Below are 19,368 nucleotides of genomic sequence, written 5' to 3'. Positions count from 1 at the left end.
AGGAAGGTGCCCAAGGCACCAGGCAGGTTTTGGGCAGCTGTGGCTAAAGGCATTGTTGCTCTCCCAGCCCCACATGGAGCCATTTCTCCTCTATCACATCCTAGAGAAGGCCAACACCCCGGCTTTGGCTGGGTTGCCAGGTCATGCCTGGTTGGAAGGGGGGTTTCTTACATTGCTTTTTAAAAATCTTTTTTGTTTTTTAGCTCAGGTACATTATGCAACCGCTGTGAAATCCCTCCCAGCCTCAATGCACTTGGCCATGGTAGGTGGTGAGGACAGAGCTGGCTGCACGAGCTTGGTACATCCCAGCAGAGAAATGGCCAGAGGCTCCCATGCCAGGAAGTGCTCTGCTGAATATCGCCCCAGCACTGTGCTGTGGCCCCCAGGGATGGAGGAACCCCCCAGGGACCAACTCCACCACCTGCCCAGATTGTCCCCTGTCCCAGCTTGCACAAAATGACAGCGAGGCCGGGAGCTGGCCAGGGGCCAGCGCTCACCCAGGCACCGAGAGCAGCCAGAACTGGGTGCCGCAGTGATAAGGAGGAGAGCAGTTGGGAACAAAAAGCTCCCCAGGTACCACCATGGGGCTTTCTGCTACTCCCTAGGGGGCTCCTACATCTCCTCGTGGGTTCTCACACTCACAGACCCCCTTGGACACCCCATGCCAGCACAGCAGCCAGCCTGGGATGCTGGTGAGCAGCAATCCCTGCAGCGTGTTCACCTGGAGGGAGCGATACCCTGAGCAGCCCCTGCCTCTCCTATGGCTGCTGTAGTGCACCAGGGCAAATAATTCCCAGCGAAGCTCCTCCTTCTGGGGCTGAATCCCCACCAAGCCACCCCACATGCACACATCCCCCAGGCTCCACACCACCCTCTCCGTCTTGCATGGGACACCCACCCACAGGCCCCCCACCTTCCTTCTCCCCCAGAACTCACCCCAGGGAGCGGGGGTCCCAGCAGGTGGTGGCGGCAAGGGCCGTGGCCTGGTCTTGGTGGTGGTGGCAACGATACGCGTGGGACCCAAGTATTCCACATAGGTGCCGGGGAAGTTGCCGCGCTCCTTGGTGCGTTCGTTGGTGCCGTGGAGCCAACCCTGGGGGCTTTGCTCATCCCCATCCTTGTAGTTGGGGCTGCTGAGCAGCCCGGCCCTGCTGACCGTCAGCACATCCCCGGGGCACAGTGCCAGGTCCTCCTCCCGGTCCTTCTTGTACTCGTAGAGAGCCCGGTACTGCAGCCCGTCTGAGGAGGCCATGGCGATGCTGTGGGGTGGGTCACGCTGCCCAAATCCAGCCAGGCATTGGGGGCCCGGCGTGCCCACACAGGGCAGGTGTGGCTGCGCAGGGCGGTGAGGATGGGAGCGCTCCTTTCTCTGTGCACGCAAAATATCAAATCTCGGTATTGGAAAATCTGTGTCGGAGAGCAGCTCCTCACCCCTCCAGCCCCATAACTGCTGCAGCGGTGCAACAGTGCACAGGGCTTGGCAGGGCTGGCTCAGGTGGGGATAGGGAGCCTTTTCATCACAGAGGAAAATGGAGGGGAGCAAATGAGTCTAATTGGGGTGCTAGGTACAAATTTGCTGTCCTCTTCTCAGCCTGGTCTTATCCGTATGGCGCTGGGGACATCCTTCTCTCTGCCAGAGAGAAAGGCAGCGTGTTAATGACCAAATGGGTGTCTCAACCCCAACCCCATCGCTCCATCCTCATCATACAGGGGAGAGCCGAACACCTTGGCTCAGCTCTGGCTTCCCAGGGAGCTCCTGCCCGCAGAGCTCAGCTGCTGCACACAAGTAAAGTACCGGCAAAGAGTCTGGAAAGTAGGGCAAGAGATCACGCCATGGGCTTTTAAAATAGACATATGTGCTGAGAAACCTCCCGCCGCACGCAGCTCCCCTCTGGCAGCTCCAGCCTAGCATCGCTGCACAGAGCCGGTGGATGAAGACACAGGATTTTGGGGTGTTATTTTTTTTTCCTCTTTCTTCCATTTTTTTCTTTTTTTTTTGGGGGGGAGGGGTGCATTTTTAAATATTCCTCAGGGACAGATCTCTTCCTCAGGGATAAAGGCTGTGCTGCTGCTAACAACCCGCTGCCCCGGAGCTTCCCGCAGGACCCCGCGGAGGAGGGATGGAGGGGTCATCCGTCTGTCCATCCATCCATCCATCCACCCGCTGCCCAGAGCCCTCCCGCTGCCCCTCCAGCCTTACCGGGCACGGCGGCTTCCCCGGTGGGAGCGGAGAACGGGAGCGGAGCCGGCCCGGCCCCGCCGAGCTCCGGCGGTGATGTCAGCGTCCCTCCTCCCCCTCCCCGGCTACCGGCGAGGGGGGGAACTATAGCAGGAGGTGGATGATTTCATCTCCAGATGCAGCATCTCTCCATCCATCGGGATGCTAGAGGACCGGGAAGGACCGGCACCTCATGGACCACCCCCATACCAGCCAGCTCCCAGCAGACCCCCGTCTCTTAGGCAGGCTAGAAAACACTCACAGGACATGCAGGAGCTGCCATGGAGAATTCCAGTCCAGGGATGCTCAGGTTCCTCACTCTTCTCTTGAGCATTTGCCCAGAAACCTTCTCCAAACCCAGGTTAAGGGCTGAGCACCCTATAAAAGAGCACAGGGTGATACTGCAAGAGCTCCCGTATGCAGTGAGAGTCCTTAAAAATTTATGAGGCATGAGTTAAAATTTAATGGGGCAGAGGACTTGGAGCGGGCTGACAGGGCTCATATGGAAAGGGCCAAGCTCAGCCACAACAAAGACACATGCATCACGAGCATCAGTTCTCAGCTCACTGGGGAGCCCCCCATGCTGGGGGCACCTCTGCCCTCAGGTGGTTCATGTCTCAGTGAGTCTCAGCAGAGCCAGTTACACCAGGGCATGGACAAGCTGCCCCAGTAGTTGATTGTGAACTACAGTGAGGTTAATGTGTTGTTCCCAGAGGTGCAGATGGTTTTTATTATTATTATTACTTTAAATCCTTGCTTCTCATGCTGACTTCTCTAAATTAGAAGTTGCTCCTTTGCTGCAGGTTTGGCATCCTAAAAATGGTCCCTAAACCGCAAGCTCTGGTAAATGCACTCTGGCTGAATCCAGGCCAGCACTGGAGCAGCGCTGGGGTGGCACAGTGTCCAAGGGGGCACCCCAGGAGCTGGGGAAGGGATGGGAAAACTGAGGCACAGAGACCAGCAGAGTGATGCAGGAGATGTATGGCCCTTCTCACTCACAACTTCAGCACACTCCCCACTCCATTCACTTCAGCACATGGCCTGACCATGCAGTGCAGCAGCATCCCAGGGGATTCCACCCCAGCTGCATTGCCCTGGGCAGCACGGAGCCCCCACCATCCTGCTCCCCAGCTTGGATCCAGCCCAGCTGCTGCAATTCAGGGACTAAAAGGGTTTTTTATCTCCTGCTGGCAAACAGCTGGATGCTGCTGTCTCCTCTCATCATGCTTCCATGCCTGGGGCTGCCCCTGTCATGTCCCCTGTGCCCCATTGGGAACAATGGGGTCTTCCCAAGTGCCTAAAGCTCTGCTTGGTCTACCCAGCCTGTTCCATGGGGCTTTCAAACCAAATAGGGCTGAACACAGTGCTGTGGCTCTAGGGGCTGCCTGGGGAGAGGTGAGGAGGCATTTTCCTCCTGGGAGAGGATTAGAGCAGGGGGGGCTGGTGGGTGCATCACCATCTGATGTTACCACTTCTTCTAGCCTAGGATCAGCTGTATGTACAGGGCAGAAAATAACACAGCCCCAGAGCTCTGGAGCAGGGAAACATCCTGGCACATACTCACCACCTCCCCTTCCCAGGCTGCTGAGCAGAACCTCTCCCTCACAGCTGGAGACATCTTCCCCACCCTGAGGGTGAACCCAGATTGGGGAACCAGGATGCTCCTCAGGGTCCCCAAACCCAAAGGCACTATCTCCTGCTGGAGGCCAGTCCCATTGCCCCCCTTCCCCATGGGATGGGGCTGAGTATCACCCCAGCACTTCCTAACATGGCCAGCTCCTGTCCCAGTGCCCCCACACATTGTTTGCCTGAAAATGCTCCCCAAAGCACCCACTGCCCACACCCCAGCTGCCCTGCAGCAGAGTCATTCCCAAAACACCCCCATCCTGGGCTCACCCTCCACATCACCCCTGCACCACCACCCCCTCACCTCACTCCAGCCCCAAGGTGGGTGCTTCCCCCAGAGTGGGCAGAGAACTACCAGGCAACACCCTGTGTAGAAATGGAAGATGCTTCAAGCCTTCACTGCTATTTATGGAGCAAGCAGAAGAGCCGCCTCTTGGGCCCTGATTAGCTCCAGATCCTTCCTCGTTTGCTTAACGAGCAGCACTCATTGCAATGAGGGCTTTGCCTTAGACTTCACTGGCTGTTGGTCTTCTGCCAGGTGTGCTGGAGGAGGCATCCTAGCACCCCATGTTCCCCTTCAAGCTCCCATTTGCTCACTGTCTGCACAGCCCAGGATGGGATACGGGGTGGGAGAGGGACCTGTCTCCTTGTTGAGGTCCCCATGCTCTGCTGCAAGCCGCTTTCCTCTCCTGGCCCGAGCAACAGCCCTTGGTGGAAGCATCTCCAAGAGATGCTGGGCAGCCACCAGCCTTGGCTGCCCACCTCATCCTTCCCAAAGTGACAGCGGTGGCTCTGCTGCTCCACACTTTGCTTCAGGGGCTGCCCAGTGCCACCCCAGCCGGGCTAGAGATAAGCTGGCCGCACTCATGCCGTGCGTCCTGGCAGCGGCTGGGAGAAGTTAGCCGCACGTCTGTGAATAAATAGAGCATAAATAGAGTGGTTGATGTGCCTGCATGGAGCGAGGCTGTGAAACCGGGCTGAGCCCTTCCCAGCTGGAGAAGTCAGACAGAAACAATGTTTGATTTTTGCTGAGATTTTGGAGTTGGCAGTACGATACCAGGGACTGATGTCCCTCAGTGCCACCTCCCTGGGCAGTGGCCATCAGTGCACCCCAGCATGAGCCCCCAGCTGGGACAGGCTCCCTGTGGCTGGAGAAAGCTCCATCAACCAGACAGCTCCAGACATCCTCAGGAAGAAGGCAAAGGCTTCTCAGTGTGGCTCTGGCCTGCAGCAGCCCCCAGAACGTCAGCACACAAGGTTGTCCTGATATGACCCCACGGTGCAGCCCTCCACATCCCCAAACCCACCCGGCTCAGCGTGACAGCAGCTGGCGCCTCGGCATGGCCCTTGTTAATTAATTTGGGAGGGATTTGCCAGCCTGGACACATGTGAGAAACGAAATATTATCTGGAGGGGCACAGGCAGGCGGCCAGCAGCAGGACAGGCATGGAGGCGACTCGCTGCAGGGGGTAAACGCATGGGAAGAACCTCAGCCCAATACACAGGCAAGGAGATGTCACCAAGCCTCTCTTTAATTGTGTTATTAACACACAGCTAGAAACAGCATAATGATTAAAATCAGCTGTATAAGGTGCAGGGTTGGATCCTTGCCCTGAGGGACTCACACTGGGGGGATGCTCTGCTGGGATGTGGCTGCAGCCACAGCTTATCGCCCACATATTTACACCCTGGGTCCCACATGGCACAGATTGTGGCACCAGATGGGGCAGCTCCTGGTTTTGGGGCTCAAGTTGGGATTTTGCACGCAGTCATAGAAATGGGGAGGATTCCCCTGAAGCGGGAGCTGCAGCTGCAGGGACATCAGTGCGGTCCCACTGCCCGGTCCCTCCTGGTGGAGGAGTTGGTAATTTCCCCAGTTCTCCAGCCAAAATTCTTTTGAGTTCTTTCAAAGCTGAGAACTGAAATATCTCATTTTCAAGATGTCAAAAACTTTTGGCTCCTGTAGATTTTCATTTCTCCTCAGCAGGAGGTGGGAAGTGATTAATTCAGCACAAATTTGCAACATTCATTAACTTCCATCTGCAAATCCAAAGCTGGTTTTGTCGCTGACACATTACAGCGTGTCCATCCACCCACCCACCACTCTCCAGGCGACTGGATGCTGGACAGACAGCTGGACAGATGCTGCCAGCCCAAAACACACATGGTAAAGCCCTTTGCAAGTGGCTTACCTGTCTGGGGATACCCGGGCTGGTCTCTGGTCTCCATGGCTGACTCTGCTTGGGGCTTGTTACCCAATGCTTTACCAGGAGGGAAACTGAGGCACGGCGGGGATGTCCCTTGTGCCCAGCTGAGTCCCTGTGGATGGCATTAAGCCAAGCGAGCCTGGCTCCGTACCCGCCTGGCCGCCTTCCTAGCAGATTTCTCAGGATCCTTAGCGCAGGGGTCTGAGCATGTTCCAGCAGGGAAAGGCACCCCATGCCCCGCTGGGTGCGAGATGCCAGTTTAGGTTCCCCCCACATATTCCCAAACAGATGCTTTGTTAGCATCGCAGGCCAATTTGCCTGTAGAGAGGGATGGATGTCTGCTCTGAAATGCCTCCTAGGAGCACTGGGCAGCTGCTTGCCCAGCCTCACTGAGCCCCAACTCAAGGGAGGCTGTGGCCACAGTGAGCCCGCCCATTAACTGGAGGATGCCTGGGACCAGGTGGAAATTCAGCACTTGAACACTCAAAATACAAACATGAGCTGGAAGAGGCATGAGGCTGGGAGCAGAGCTTGCAGTTTTTCCTTGAAGAAACACCTGGGGAGGAGTGCTGGGCGTAGGCACCACGGCTGTATCCTGACACTAGACATGTGTCCGGCACCTGCGCTCCCCTGGGACATGGGCAAGTGGCTGGGTGGGAACAGAGGACCTCGGGGGTGACTCTTCATGGTCACTTTACTGTCTCAGCTTCCCACGGCTGAGTCGCCGGGGAAGAGCCATGGTACCCACATCCTGGTGAGAGGCATCCCAGGCTCCAGGGAAAGGGATGCTCAGGGTCCAGCTGGGCTGCATGTGGGGCTGGGGACAGTGGGGAAGCAGCAGGGCCCTGCCGGGTGAGCGGGACATGGGAATGTCACCAGGCTTGTCCTGCTGTGGTCAGGTCAGGCCTTCCTGGAGAGCCAGAAAATCCAGCCCCAGCTCCCTAATCGGGCTGAGATGGGTAACGCTGGGGAGCGGCCAAACCCCAGGCTGAGGCACCAGGTGCTGGGGAGGTGAGTGGAGCAGCCGGTAGCTTGTCCTTTGGTTTCCCTATGGCTGGGAATGAGAACGAGTATTTACGTATTTGCCAAAACTTATTTTCAGGATGTGGTGATTGCATGCAGCAAATAGGGTCAGGCTGGATGGGACATCTTTTGGGAGAGAGGCAATATGATGGGGGTCTTCATTCACATTTAGGAGGCTGTGGTCCCCCTTTGGGAGAGGGATAAAGGCTCAGCCTCTCACTCTGAGTGGTTTAGTGGCAGCAGTGGTTGGGCAGCTGCTGCAGGGAAGGGCTGAGGCTGCAGGTGACGAGGGGGAAAGGGTTAAAGCCCCTGGATCCAGCACTGGGTGCATTAGTACCCAGGGTGTCTGGGAGGGCTGAAGCCTTCCCCCAAATGCCACTGGGCTTTGCTGACTTCATCCTGCTGAAATGTATCATTATGGCCAGGAGGGAATTTGCTGCGGGGTTTGGAGGGAGCTGGGTGCAGGGCAGAGTGTGCTGAGCACCCAGAGCCTGTGTTTGCAGCAGCTGCTGTGGGACAAGGGCTCCCCGGCCTCCTGTGTCGCTCCTCAGTTTGATGTCAAGCTGAAGGGGCACGCTCTGGGTGCTGAGGAGGGGACCAACACGAGCCCCTTCCCCAGAGGTGCACTGGATGGGCAAGGACCACCCCAATGGGCAGGTCTGGGGATGCGGGATCCCCTCTTGCACTGTTCGACTCCCTGTTGCAGACCTTCCCTATGGGAAACCAGCCCAGTTTCAAAGTGTCTTTCCAAAGCAAATCATTTTTGGCAGCCCTGGTCTCCGATGACCTGCTCCAGCGCTGGCATCTGTTATGGTTGTCACCGTCCTCTCCTGCTGTGACCCTGCTGTGTCCCTGCCAGTGACAATCAGCCTCCCTGCACAGCAGTTAGGGACAGCCCGGACAGCTTTGGCTTTTACTGCACAAACCAGCTTACACAGCCGTTCCCTGTGCCCTCCTCTGGCTGCTTCTGGCTTGGCCCAGGAGGCTGGAGATTTGGCTTTTGGAGAGGTCCCTGCCCAAGCGGTCCCGAGCGGTGGGGCTAGCAGTGCCCCCACAGCATCAGCCCGGCAAGACGGGCTCACTCAAGTGTGGTTGTGCCAGGAGTGGGTGGCAGAGCAGGGCTGTGACCCACGGGCTGTCCTTGGCTGGAAAATCCCGAGTACAGTGCCCAGCACCGCTGCTGAGCACCCACAGAGGTGATCAGGGGCTGGTACCCACCGCAGCTACAGCAGCCGCCATGGGGTGAAGTCCCTCCGGGACTGATATCGTTGCCCTCCAAAATCCCCATCCTGGGGTGGGGAACACAGCCTCCTGCTCTGCGGGGCTCTGTTGGGTGGGCACTCCGCGGAGACACAGGCAGGGGCACACAGGTGAGCCTACAAGGGCTGTCAGTTCACAGCAGCAGTGGGACGGGGACATCACATCGCCCACTCCCCCCGCCCAGAGGCGCCGGCGATGGGCGCGGGCGGCAGCCGGCCGGGCCAGGCGGGTACCCCGGGTCGGGCGGCTCCGGCGGCAGAGGGCAGCAAGCCACCAGGCACCCAGGGACACGCGTGTCTTCGCCACCCCCGGGGGTGGCCCCGGCGAGGGCCGGGCGGGACGGGGCGGGGGGTCCAGCGGCGGAGGCGGCCCCGGCGTTTAAAGGCCGGTGGCGGCGGGGCGGGGAGGACAGTGCAGTCGGGGCGGGCTGGGTCGGGGTTCTGGGACCTGCTCTTCACTCAGGTAAGCTGGGCTTGGCGGTTTTGGGGAGTGGACCCCGTGGGTTTCCCCCAGCTCTGCCCATGGCGAGCCCCCAGACTCCCTCGGAGTGGGGCTAAGCCCCGCTCGCAGGAGGGCAGTGGCTGTGCTGGAGTCGGGGCTCCCCCTGATTACCTCTCTCTGCTCTCCCCAGGTGCAAAGATGGGGTGCTTCACCTTTATCAAGGTCATGATGATCCTCTTCAACCTGGCCATATTCGTAAGTGCCCCCCAGCTGCTATCTTTGCATAGGGAGCCCGGGTCTTGCAGCCCCCCTCGCTGCCCTGGGAAACTGGGATGAAGGGTTGGGGTCTGCGGGAGCGGCTTTTGGGGAGCACCCCGAGCTGGGGTGGGTGAAGCCTGCCCGTGTGGGCTCCCCTGCCCCACCATGTCCCTTCTGCGGGGGATGGAGAGTGGGATGTTGGGTGTTAGAGGGACTCGTGCTCCTGGGACCCCAGTAGGGTGCGAGATCTGGTGTCTGGACCCAAGCTGAGGACTTAACCTTGCGGGGCTCTCTCACTCTCCAGCTCTGGCCAAAGCCCAGGGGACCATGCTGGGCTCTGGGGACAGCAGCTGTTACATCAGCTACCGATGTCCCTCCCTGTGCTGAAGCTCTGGCAGAGCGTGCTGAGTGCTCCAGAACATGGGGGCTTTGCTGTGTCCCTCCCTGGGGGGTCCACCTCTGTAGGGGAGCAGCCCATGTGTGTGGCAGCAGCCTGCAGTGTCAGGGGTGTTGGGGATCTCTGGAGCACACACAACCACTGATCCTGCCCGGGGCCAAGGGTAGTGGAGTTCTGAGGGCTGCCCTGGCTCTGCAGGAGCAGTGGAGCCACCTGGAAGGGGTTGTGGTCAGGTATAGCCTTGGGAAGCAGGGGTGCAGAGCCCTCAGGCTCGCCATGGTGAAGCACTCCCTCCTTAAAGCTCCTGCCAGGACTTGGCGCTGGTGGGGAAGGCTGAGCGGGTGGAGGACAGGGCTGGGCAGGCTGGGGGCAGCCCTGAGTGTGATGGTGGCCAGTGTCTGAGCTGGCCATGTGGCCCCTCTGGGGTCAGAGGGTGGCTGGTGGCACTACTGGCTCAGCTGTTCCACATGGGAGGTTTCTGTCCTGGCACCAAAACCCCTTGGGCTGGGAAAGAGGACAACTGTGACACCGCAGCTGGGGATGTTCTGGTGCTGGGGTGTGTTTTGGGGTAGTGACCCATCCGGCCACGCTAAGTGTGCGGCAGCAACGCCCTGAGCTGCCCTCAGTGGCCACAAAGTCTTGCTTCGGTACAGTGGAAACTTGCAGAGGGAAAAATACCTGTGCCAGGACCTTCCCCACATCACAAATCTCCTGCCCATGAGCTGACATTGTCTTTCTCCTCCCAGCTCGGTGGTGGAACCCTCCTGGGAGTTGGCATCTGGGTCTCCGTGGATGGACAGTCGTTCGTGAGCATATTTGGAGCACTCTCCTCTAGCGTCCTGCAGGTTGTGAATGTGGGATACTTCCTCATAGTCATTGGTTCCATCCTGCTGGTGATCGGCTTCCTTGGGTGTTGCGGTGCCCAGAAGGAGAGCAAGTGTCTCCTGATTATGGTATGGACCTCACTTATCTCCTTATCAAGCCTTGTTTGAGCCAGGTCTCTGGTAGGGGGAATCTGAGGGACAGATTTCTCTGTGGAGGTGTTCTTCTTGGATGTTGCCATGTAGTGGAAGGCTAGGTGGACCTTGGAAAAGCAGTGCTGGACACAAAGTCTGCCCTGAGCAAGGAAACAAAAGCTGGTGCTGAGTAGAGATTTCTCTTGGACCATGTCTGGAGAGGTCAGCCCCATTGTCAAGGTTTAAGGACACCCATGCAGACAGAGGGTTGGAGGGCCCCAAGGTGGTGCTGCTCCTGCCTTGGAGCGGAGCTGAAGGCAATGAGGCAGGGCTTGAGCCCTGACCTAGGGTCCTGCAGCCCTTGGGAAGCACGTGGGTTCCTGGGAACCCTGTGGGCTCTGGCTCTTGTTTTGACCTCCCTCCCCTTGCTTTATCCTAGTTCTTCTCAGTGGTGCTGATCATCTTCATTGCTGAAATTGCTGCTGCCGTGGTGGCTCTGGCCTACACAGGACTTGTGAGTGGTATATCTGAGTCTCGGGTTGAGCTAACTGGGACTTGTCCTACCCCTTGGGAAAACAGGAGACTTTGGGGGGCTGGCACTGCTGCCCATGGATGGGGACGCTGGGAGGTGTGCACTGCTGCAGGAGGAAGGGATGCTGGTCCCTGCTGGCACCTGCTGCGTGGGCAGGCTGGGGTGGCCTGGCTGGGATGAAGGTGGCAGGAACAAGGAGTCCCATTGCCCTAAAGAAATTAGGGTTTGGTACAAGTATTAGGCTGGGCTTGACACCTCTCCCCCTCTGATGGTAGGAGCCACACAGGAGAGGAAGTCCTTAATGCTTCATGCTGAGCAAACTCAACATCTTATTAGGCACCTGAGAAACCACCTGGGGAGAAAGGTGACTTTGCCTCATTAGTCACTAGAGAAGTCAACCGCAGGGCAAACGTCATTCCTGGTTCCCTCAGTTATGCTGCTTATCAGATGACTCACTGGTTATAAATGGCCTTGGCGCAATAAAGCACTGGTTAATAGGGAAGCAGCCAAACTGTCCTTGGGCTGAAGGGACGCAGTGTGACGTGTTCCTGACCATGCTGGATCTGACTGGTCCTTTCCCAATGGGCTGAGACCAGTATAGGGGCTTTCAGCTCTGTGGTGTTCCCCAGGACCTTCTCTGATGGTGTTTCTCTGCCTCTTCTTCCAGGCAGAGTCGCTGCTGACGACTGCGGTGACCCCTCTCCTGAAGGAGAAGTATGGGACAGATAGTAGTTTCACAGAGATCTGGAATATCACTATGAATGAGGTGCGCTGAGTCCTGAGGGTCAGGTTGGTCCCAGCACAGGCTTGGTGGGGTATGCTGGGGTGGGCCAGTGGCGTGGGAATGGGGACACCATCGCAACCCTGGATGTACTGATCTGTCACTACCCCATCAGCTTCCCAGGTGCCTGGGACCTACTCGCTTGGGGTCTAGTGGTCCCATGGCTTGGGTGAGAGCTGTCCATGCTGGAGTGTGAGACAAAATCCCCATCCCAAGAAGGCCCCTGAACATCCTCCCAGAGCTGGGTTGAGCTGAGCAACCCCCTCCATGGGGCAGCAGGGGGGGGACCTGCATGATGCTCTCCCACATCCCTTCCTCTCTCTCCCTCTCAGGTCAAGTGCTGCGGCCTGAATAACTACACAGACTTCACTGGCTCCCCCTGGAATAAGGAAAACGATGCATACCCACCGGCCTGCTGTGACAACCAGAGTCCCTGCAACGAGACACTGGCAGCAGAAAGAAAAGTCACGGTAGGGGCACGGCAGTGGCTCTTGCCCTGTGGCAGAGCCTGGTTTGCGGTGTGCACGGGGAGGGAGACCTGTCCTGCAGCTCCAGCCCCAGCTCTGGACATAGTGGTCCCATGGGCTCTAAGTCCCGGGGGATGCTGTGGTGGCCTTGGCTTGTCCCTGGTGGAGACAAGCAAAGCTGCTACCATTGCTCTGGTCCGAAAGGGACCTCTGCAGCAGGGTGGTATGACTGGAGCTGAGCATAAACTCAGGCACCACTATGCCTTTTTGAGTGATTTCCCTGTTGCTCTGCCCCCCACCAATACTGTGCTTTGGCCTGAGAAGTGGCTGAGATGCTGCCTGAAGCCTCCAGACCTTCTCCATGGCTGTGCAGCTTGGGCTGGAGAACCGTACCTCCCTTTCTGGGGGTGCTATACCCCAGTGTTTAGGGGATCACTCCCCCTTGCTTGTCCTCACCTGTGTGGTTGCCTCCCACAGGGTTGTTTCCATCAGATCTTGGAAGAAATCAGGACTAACGCGGGTGTGGTGGGCGGCGTGGCAGCTGGCATCGCTGCCTTGGAGGTGAGCGCCTGAGCATCGACCGCTGTGCTGCTTCCTCCTCTCTGTACTTGGGGGTGAGCAGTGAGGCTGGGACCAGCCTGGGTGGCCAAAGGGCTGCAGGGGGCTGGTGCAGCCCCATGGACCACCATCTGCCCCACTGTGACTACCGGCTCTTCTTCCCTGGGCACACCCAGCTCTTCCTCCTTATGTGCACTAGGGACGGATGCTCTGGGCTGTGACCCAAATCCATGCTGGGGGAGGACACTTGGCAGGGCACTGACTTGTCCTTTTCCACCCCCAGATCGCATCCATGGCTGTTTCCATGTACCTGTACTGCCATCTGGATAAGAAATGACCCCACGAGGCAGGAGGACGATCTAACCCCCCGCACCACGCTGGGATGCGCCCGTGACCCGTTGTGCTCTCGGGGGGACCCCGTCGCTTCCTGAGCCTGATGCAGTCCTGTGCACTGTGATTTATAGCTGTGTTTTGATCTACTGAGCTGGGATCTGTAGAGTTTGTGTATATTTTTGTACTGATGTGGCACACCAATTCTGTACATAGAGATCTGGGGCTGTTTTTGAAGGGATTAAAGGGGGGAAGCTGCTTGGTCTGTTTGGCCGATGCCAGCAGGAGATAAAGCAACACAGGGGCTGATCAGGGCTGTTGATCTGGCAGTGACACAGCAATGTCTTGATTAAACCCTTGCAGGCATGTCCTGCACCTCTCCCATGCCATCCCCACGATGTCCCTATGTGGGGACAGGGCAGGGGCTGGCACTGAGGCTGGCTCGCCCCGCCCCCCCCCCAGCATCCCTCCATTGAACTGGGGCTGACCCAAGGTGTTGTAGGTGGCAACTACACCCTCAAATGGGGACATAGCTACCCTTACACTAATTTTCTGCCAGCTGTGACCCTGCCATCATGTTGTCCCCTAAAAGAGACGCTGGCTGGTGTCTGCCCCTGCCCTGGCATGAGGACAGCCCTGTGGGTCCCTGCTCCCTGGCCCTGCAGGGGATGGGGCTGCCCCGTATCCCCGATCATTTCATGGCCGAGCTCCTCTCCATGCTGTAAAGAGAAATAAATTTTTCATCTTGGGTACAAATTATTTTCTGGAGTCGATCTCTTCAATCAACAGCCTCTGCCTGGGGGTGTGCGGAGGGATGGCAGCAGCCTTGCCTTCCTCCCACCCATGAGCCTTGTGCAGGCAGCACAGCCCTGCCTGCACCCTGCCTGCCCTCCCTCCACCCTCGGTCTTCACCTGCTCTGGTGGCTGGAAACAACAAGCACCTGGTGTTTGCACAACAGCAGGGAGTGGTGGGGGCTACCATTAGCCTTGGAAACCTGCCCTGCCCTCTGCGCCAACCGCTGCTCGCCCAGCAACGCCGGCTCATGGACTGAGTGAGAGCTTGGAAGGCAGGGCTGGCCCTCGGGTGGGTGCACTGGTGTCCTCACCAGCCCTGGGAAACCCAAGGGGGGTGCTTGGGGTGGTGAGGGGGAGCGGGTCCTGCCAGCCCCATGATGGAGCATTTCCATCTCCCATCATTGTCCCCACTGCCCGTGTGGCGCACCCACGGTCCCTCTGTACACGGGCGGTCATGGGTGGGCTGGGGAGGTTTCCAGCCCCCCTCTTTCCCCAGCATTGCTCCCTCCCTGCCTTTGGCACCACACCAGCTTGAGCATCCGCGCCTGTGCCTCGGTTTCCCACTTCAAAAACAAGGCCAAGGGGGATGGTTTAGGGGGTGGGTGTTGCAGAGGCCTGCTTCATCCCATTTTTGACATGAGGCTCCCCACCTGTCCAGTTTTGGGGCAGACTGGCAGGCTGTGAAGCCATGGTGATGAAGGTCGGGGCGATTAGCCGCAGGGCCAGAGACCAGTGTGCAAACAGCCTCCCTGTGCACCACCTTGGTCTGTACCTGCCATGGCACCCCCTTATCAGCTCCCGCACCAGATACGGGGCTGCACCGCAGCACTGCCGCAGCCCCTTGGCGTCCAGTATCTCCCCAGTACCGTCCAGCACCCAGCACGCTGGGGGGGCAGCCGGGTGGCAGTGGGATGGGTGCGGGGACCCGCTCCCCACCCTGGGTGACTCACCCTGGGGTCACGAGTTGTGGCCCTGCCCCATGGCGAGGTGTGGGGGAAACTGCCAGAAAATGGCCTCTTCCTCCTCTTTGCTGAATGGGTGAAGGTGCCAGTGCCACCATAAACCAGTGACCTTGCGGGTGACGTCAGGGTTTTTATTCCTCTTTTCCCTCTTCAAGCACGTGGGAGTTTGGCACCTTCCCAGAGGTGTCCAAGTCGGGCACTGCTGTGCACTCCTGGCCTGGCCATGTCCCCCCTGCTCCCTCTTTTTGCAGCTGCCTTGCAGAGCCAGCTCCTGTCAATCACTCTTTTGCCATCACCCCGGTGGGGTGCAGCAGGTTTGGGGGTGATGCCCGGCTGGCTGGAGGCTCGTGGCTTTGTGCCTCTTCCTGGCCATGGGGTTTCCCTGGGACAGGGCGGGCAGTTTCTGTGGCATCGAGTTTTGCCAGTAACCCCACAACCACCAACTTGGTTCCTCTCCTCCACCTGCCGCGGAAACTTGAAGGACCAGTTTCTTCTGCCGGACACGATTCCTCCCCATCGTCCTTCCCGGCTCTCGGCTTTCTTGGCAGCCGAAGGGCAGCAGCGGGACAAGGGGGGTTCAGCCGTGCTGGTGCAGCCCCCTCCCCAGTGCTCCCACTGTGCTTGTGCCCTCCATTCCCACTGCCCAAGCACCACTGGAGCTTTTGGGCTCCCCAGAGGAGGCCCCAACCCAGCTGGTCCCCCACCAGCCCTGGGACGCACCCCAGCCCACCACCCATCCCCACTGACCCATGTGGGTGTCACCAGGAATCTCTGCACCTTGTAACCCTTGGACTTGCCTGATTCCCCCAGACTGGCACCCCAGGGTGTCTGGCAGCACCCCAAAAGCTGTTGGGGCGCCGACAGAGCGTTGAGGCAAAAAACTCCCTGGGGGCACGTGGGAGCAAACAGAAACTTCCTTATTGCCCCCGGGAAGGCGCTCTTGGGCTCGGGGTGCCCAAACATCTGAGATGATGTGTGTGCCAGGGTGGGGGATCCTCTGTTCCAGCTGTGACACAGGGTGGGGACAGCAGGAGGGCAAGGTGTCCCCGGCAGGGCCTGCAGGCAGAGGGTGGCAGGGGGAGACCCGCTCATGCAGGTCACCCTCAGAGACGGGCTCAGCAAACGAGCCGTGTCTGTTTCCCATGCTCTGGGGTTTGCTCCGTGCATACAGACCCCTCCTGCCCACAGCCCCTGGGAGCTTGGTGGCATCTGTGGCTTCGTCCCATCTGCTGTGGCTCCGCAAGCCCCCCACGCCATGGAGACCAGCCCAATGCCACCATACTCCCCACTCAGCCATGCAGCAGCCCCAGACCTTCTCCCTGTGGGAAATGGCCATTTTTGGAGCTCACATGGGGCTCACATGCCCCCCTGCTTGGGGAGCACGATGGCTCAAGGCTGAGCTACTCCATCAGAAGCAATAAGGAAGGTGTGTGGGCTGGAGGCTGGGTGGGGTGGATCTGGCCCCCCCGGCAGCCTCTGGGGCAGCATCCCCATGGGGAAAATGAGGGTCTGTAGCCTCCGGATATATGGAGAAGACAGATAATTCAAGAGCTGCCTTCCACCCCCAGCAGCCCCATGGCTCACATGTGGCCACACCATGACGGGTGCCGCGCACGGGCCAAAGTCCCCCGGGGATTTGCACGGTGTGTTCACCACCGGCATCACCCGCCCTGCGGCATAAAGGGCAAACCCCTGCGGGGCAGAGGCTGGGTGCTGGCAGCGCGTGGGTGGCTCTCAGCACTTTGGGAAACGAGCTGTCCCCTCCCTCCTGGGAATGAGCTTTGGTGGGGACAGCGTCACCGTGAGCGGGAGGAGGAATCTCAGCTCTTCGGGTTTGTGCTAATAAAAGGAGTGAATGGGAAGCAAAAACAAACTCATCTGGTGCCAGCTGCCCAAGGAGTGCCCGCTGCGGGGAATTTCCCCCACCTGCTGTAACAGCCTGGCCAGCACGTTCCCGGATCAGGGAGGAGAGGACATCCTCGAAGGGCACAGGCTGGCCCAGGGAAAGAAGTGAGGCAATGCACCCGTTCCTCAGCACAGCCTTCCTCCCTGCCTGTCCTCCTCCTCCTCCCTGCCCCAGAGATAAACCATCCTGGGTGCCCACCCAGCCTCAAATGTGTTTTATGGGCAGCTCCGTGCTCTGGTTATTTGTCGGGATATCAGAGGCGGTGATGGAAGAGCAATTCAAAAGGCAGTAGCAGGAGCTGACATAGAACCTGGCATGTTAATCATTAATGCCACACCGGGCAGGACACGGTGTAATAACCATCATGACAACAATCCTGGGTACCCAGTTGAAGATTAATTTGCCACCAGGCTTTGTTGGGTGTGGGCACAGGAGCTGGCAGTCCCACACCAGGAGGTGCAGCAGGTGACAGGGACAGCGACAGACGCAGGGGAGGGGACCGGGCAGAAGCCAAGCGGAGCTCCTTGCTGCGGGTGGTTTGGGCACCTCGGCGTTGCAGGGCTCTTTAAAACGCAGAGGGTGCTGCGAATTTGGGATCGGCTCCCGGATCTGGGCTGCAGGTGGCTTGGGCACAGCGTCACTGCCTCCCTCCCACGCAGGGACGGGGACGGGCCAGCACGCCCCAGGCACTGGCACCCCTCCAGCGCCCAGGTCCCTCCGCCCAAGGGCGCTGTGCCTGTTACCCAGAGGATGGTGGCTGGAGGGTGCTTCCCTCCATCTATGGGGCACAGAAGGACCGACATGCCACAGGAAGGGTGAGCCTGGACCTTGTCTCCCACATCTCAGGCCATTATCAGAGCACGGGACTCCTCATTCCCCCCCACAGAGATCCCCATCAGAAATGCATAATGCATAAAAATAACCGTCACCAGAAATTATGCAAAATTCCCCTTCTCCCCCACCCCCTCGAGCTCTGGAAAGGTCAAGTTTCATGACAAGGCTATTTTGCTTTTGTTTAATTATCAGCCAGCTCCTGGGACACGGAGCAGCCCGGACAGGTTCTCCTTTGTACATATGCACAAAGCCAGGGAGGCTGGGCCGTGGGGGGGCTGCGCGGGGCTGGGCGAGACCTGCGAACCGGCAACTTGGGCAGCATGTGCTAACGCTGGTGCCACACGGGGCTGAGCTGTGGGAGCGGCGGGTCGGTCTTCCCAGGGAGGCCACACAACGGGCCCATCGCCCAGCTGGCTCCCAGACACCCGGGGATGCTCCAGCGTCCGCAGGCAGAACTGAGAGGTGAGCGGAACCCCAAGGAAGCGCATGACGTGCAGCACCTCTAACAAGCTCCCTGGGCCTGAGCTCCTTTGGGCACTGAACCTCGGCATCGCCATCACCTGGGAGCGATGAGCCAAAGTTCTGCAGCAGCCTGGCACAAGTCCTCCCCTCCAAAGGGGTTAATCTGCTTTCAGCATCATCCCTCCGTTTCAGAAGTGGATACTCCTATAAATGCAGCAGTCTGCAAACACCAGCTCCTTGAGGCGGGCATGATGTGGTGGGTGTCAAACCTGAGCCCACCTCACCCTGACAGTCCCAGCAGCTGGATCTGCCCCTCGCCCACGATGCCCTGGCAGGCGCTCAGCACCGTAGGGTTTGGAGATGTGGACAGGGAGGGTGCCAGGAGGTGAGAGCCTGGTCCAGCACCACCGAGCAAAGCCCCTGAAGTCCCTGGGGCTGGAGAAAAGCTCCTGGCAAGGGGGTGCCCCCCAAAACGCTGTGCCTGGTCCCTGGTGGCAGCTGCCTCAGAAGCCCAGCCTGGCTGCAGGGAGCAGGAGGCACCTGGCACAGGACACAGGTTGTGGCCAGTCAGTGCGGGGGGCCAGCGCTCTCCCATTGCAGTTTCCTTTGCGTCCTGTGGTTTCAGCCCCAGAAAGGGGTGCACCCCCAGCCCTCCCTGCTCCACAGGGGCAGAAATCTGAAGAGGTCTCTTGGGCTTCCTGCAAAAGTCACGCTTACAGGGCTGACCCAGGTGCTTTGTGGCTGTTTTTATCCCATGGCAGCACCAAGCCGGCTCCCCACTTGGCTTCGCTTCACCTCTGCCCCCACCCACCTCCGTGGTGCAGAGGTGGTTTTGCTGGTGGTCCCTCCTGCAGCCCCTGCTTTTGCTTTGCCATCCACAGCAACCACAGGGCAGGGGCAGAGCAGCCCAAGAGCCGTGTGGGGGCTGACCCTGGTGTGGCACGACCCAAATCACCAGGTCTCAGCTCCAGTTGGCTGATGGGCCTGGTTCCCTCCAGCTACAACATCCTTCTGCTGTGACCTTGGGCAAGGGGTCCTTATTTCAAGACCCCATTTCCCTCAAAGGTAAGAAACCCAAATCCACCTGAGAGGTCAGCAATGCAGCCCAGCCCTGGGGGGCTCAGACTGCTGGATTGTGGGGTGCAAACGCTGAGGCTGGCTGCTCACTGCCCCCCACCCTAGGACAAGCAGCTGCTTCACCTTGTGAACCCCCAAGGGGACACCAAGAGGGGGCAGAGGGCCATGGGTCTGTGTTCCTCAGGGGACAGGAGCCAGAGGTGGCGGTGGGAAGCATGGCGGCTGGTTACACCAAGCAGGAGTCCTCCCCCCAGGCAGCTTGTCAACAGTTTCCTTTG

The 19,368-nt window shown here is 59.1% G+C and overlaps 2 protein-coding genes across 2 annotated transcripts in view; one reads left to right on the top strand and one right to left on the bottom strand.

The window, feature by feature from the left end:
• Window positions 1–1,252, bottom strand: part of LOC309440353 (phosphatidylinositol 3-kinase regulatory subunit gamma) — a gene marked incomplete at its 5' end in the record, with an annotated part of 77,122 nt that extends 75,870 nt beyond the window's left edge. Inside the window, one exon of the mRNA XM_082053879.1 lies at window positions 937–1,252. Coding sequence (XP_081910005.1) covers window positions 937–1,252 — 316 coding nt within the window. The remainder of the gene's footprint in view (window positions 1–936) is intronic.
• Window positions 1,253–8,968: 7,716 nt separating this feature from the next.
• On the top strand, window positions 8,969–13,738 carry TSPAN1 (tetraspanin 1). The gene is made up of 7 exons (XM_082053631.1): window positions 8,969–9,030; window positions 10,177–10,383; window positions 10,826–10,900; window positions 11,586–11,684; window positions 12,032–12,169; window positions 12,644–12,727; window positions 13,008–13,738. Exons 1-7 carry the CDS (start codon window positions 8,974–8,976, stop codon window positions 13,059–13,061), a joined length of 714 nt encoding a protein of 237 aa, XP_081909757.1. The 5' UTR covers window positions 8,969–8,973; the 3' UTR covers window positions 13,062–13,738.
• Window positions 13,739–19,368: the final 5,630 nt, after the last annotated feature.

The sequence above is a fragment of the Streptopelia decaocto genome, assembly GCF_964273445.1.
Source record: "Streptopelia decaocto genome assembly, chromosome: 5".
Taxonomy (NCBI): Eukaryota; Metazoa; Chordata; class Aves; order Columbiformes; family Columbidae; genus Streptopelia; species Streptopelia decaocto.
The sequence above is the reverse complement of the archived record's forward strand: the minus strand, read 5'-3'. Positions and strand labels throughout refer to the sequence as shown.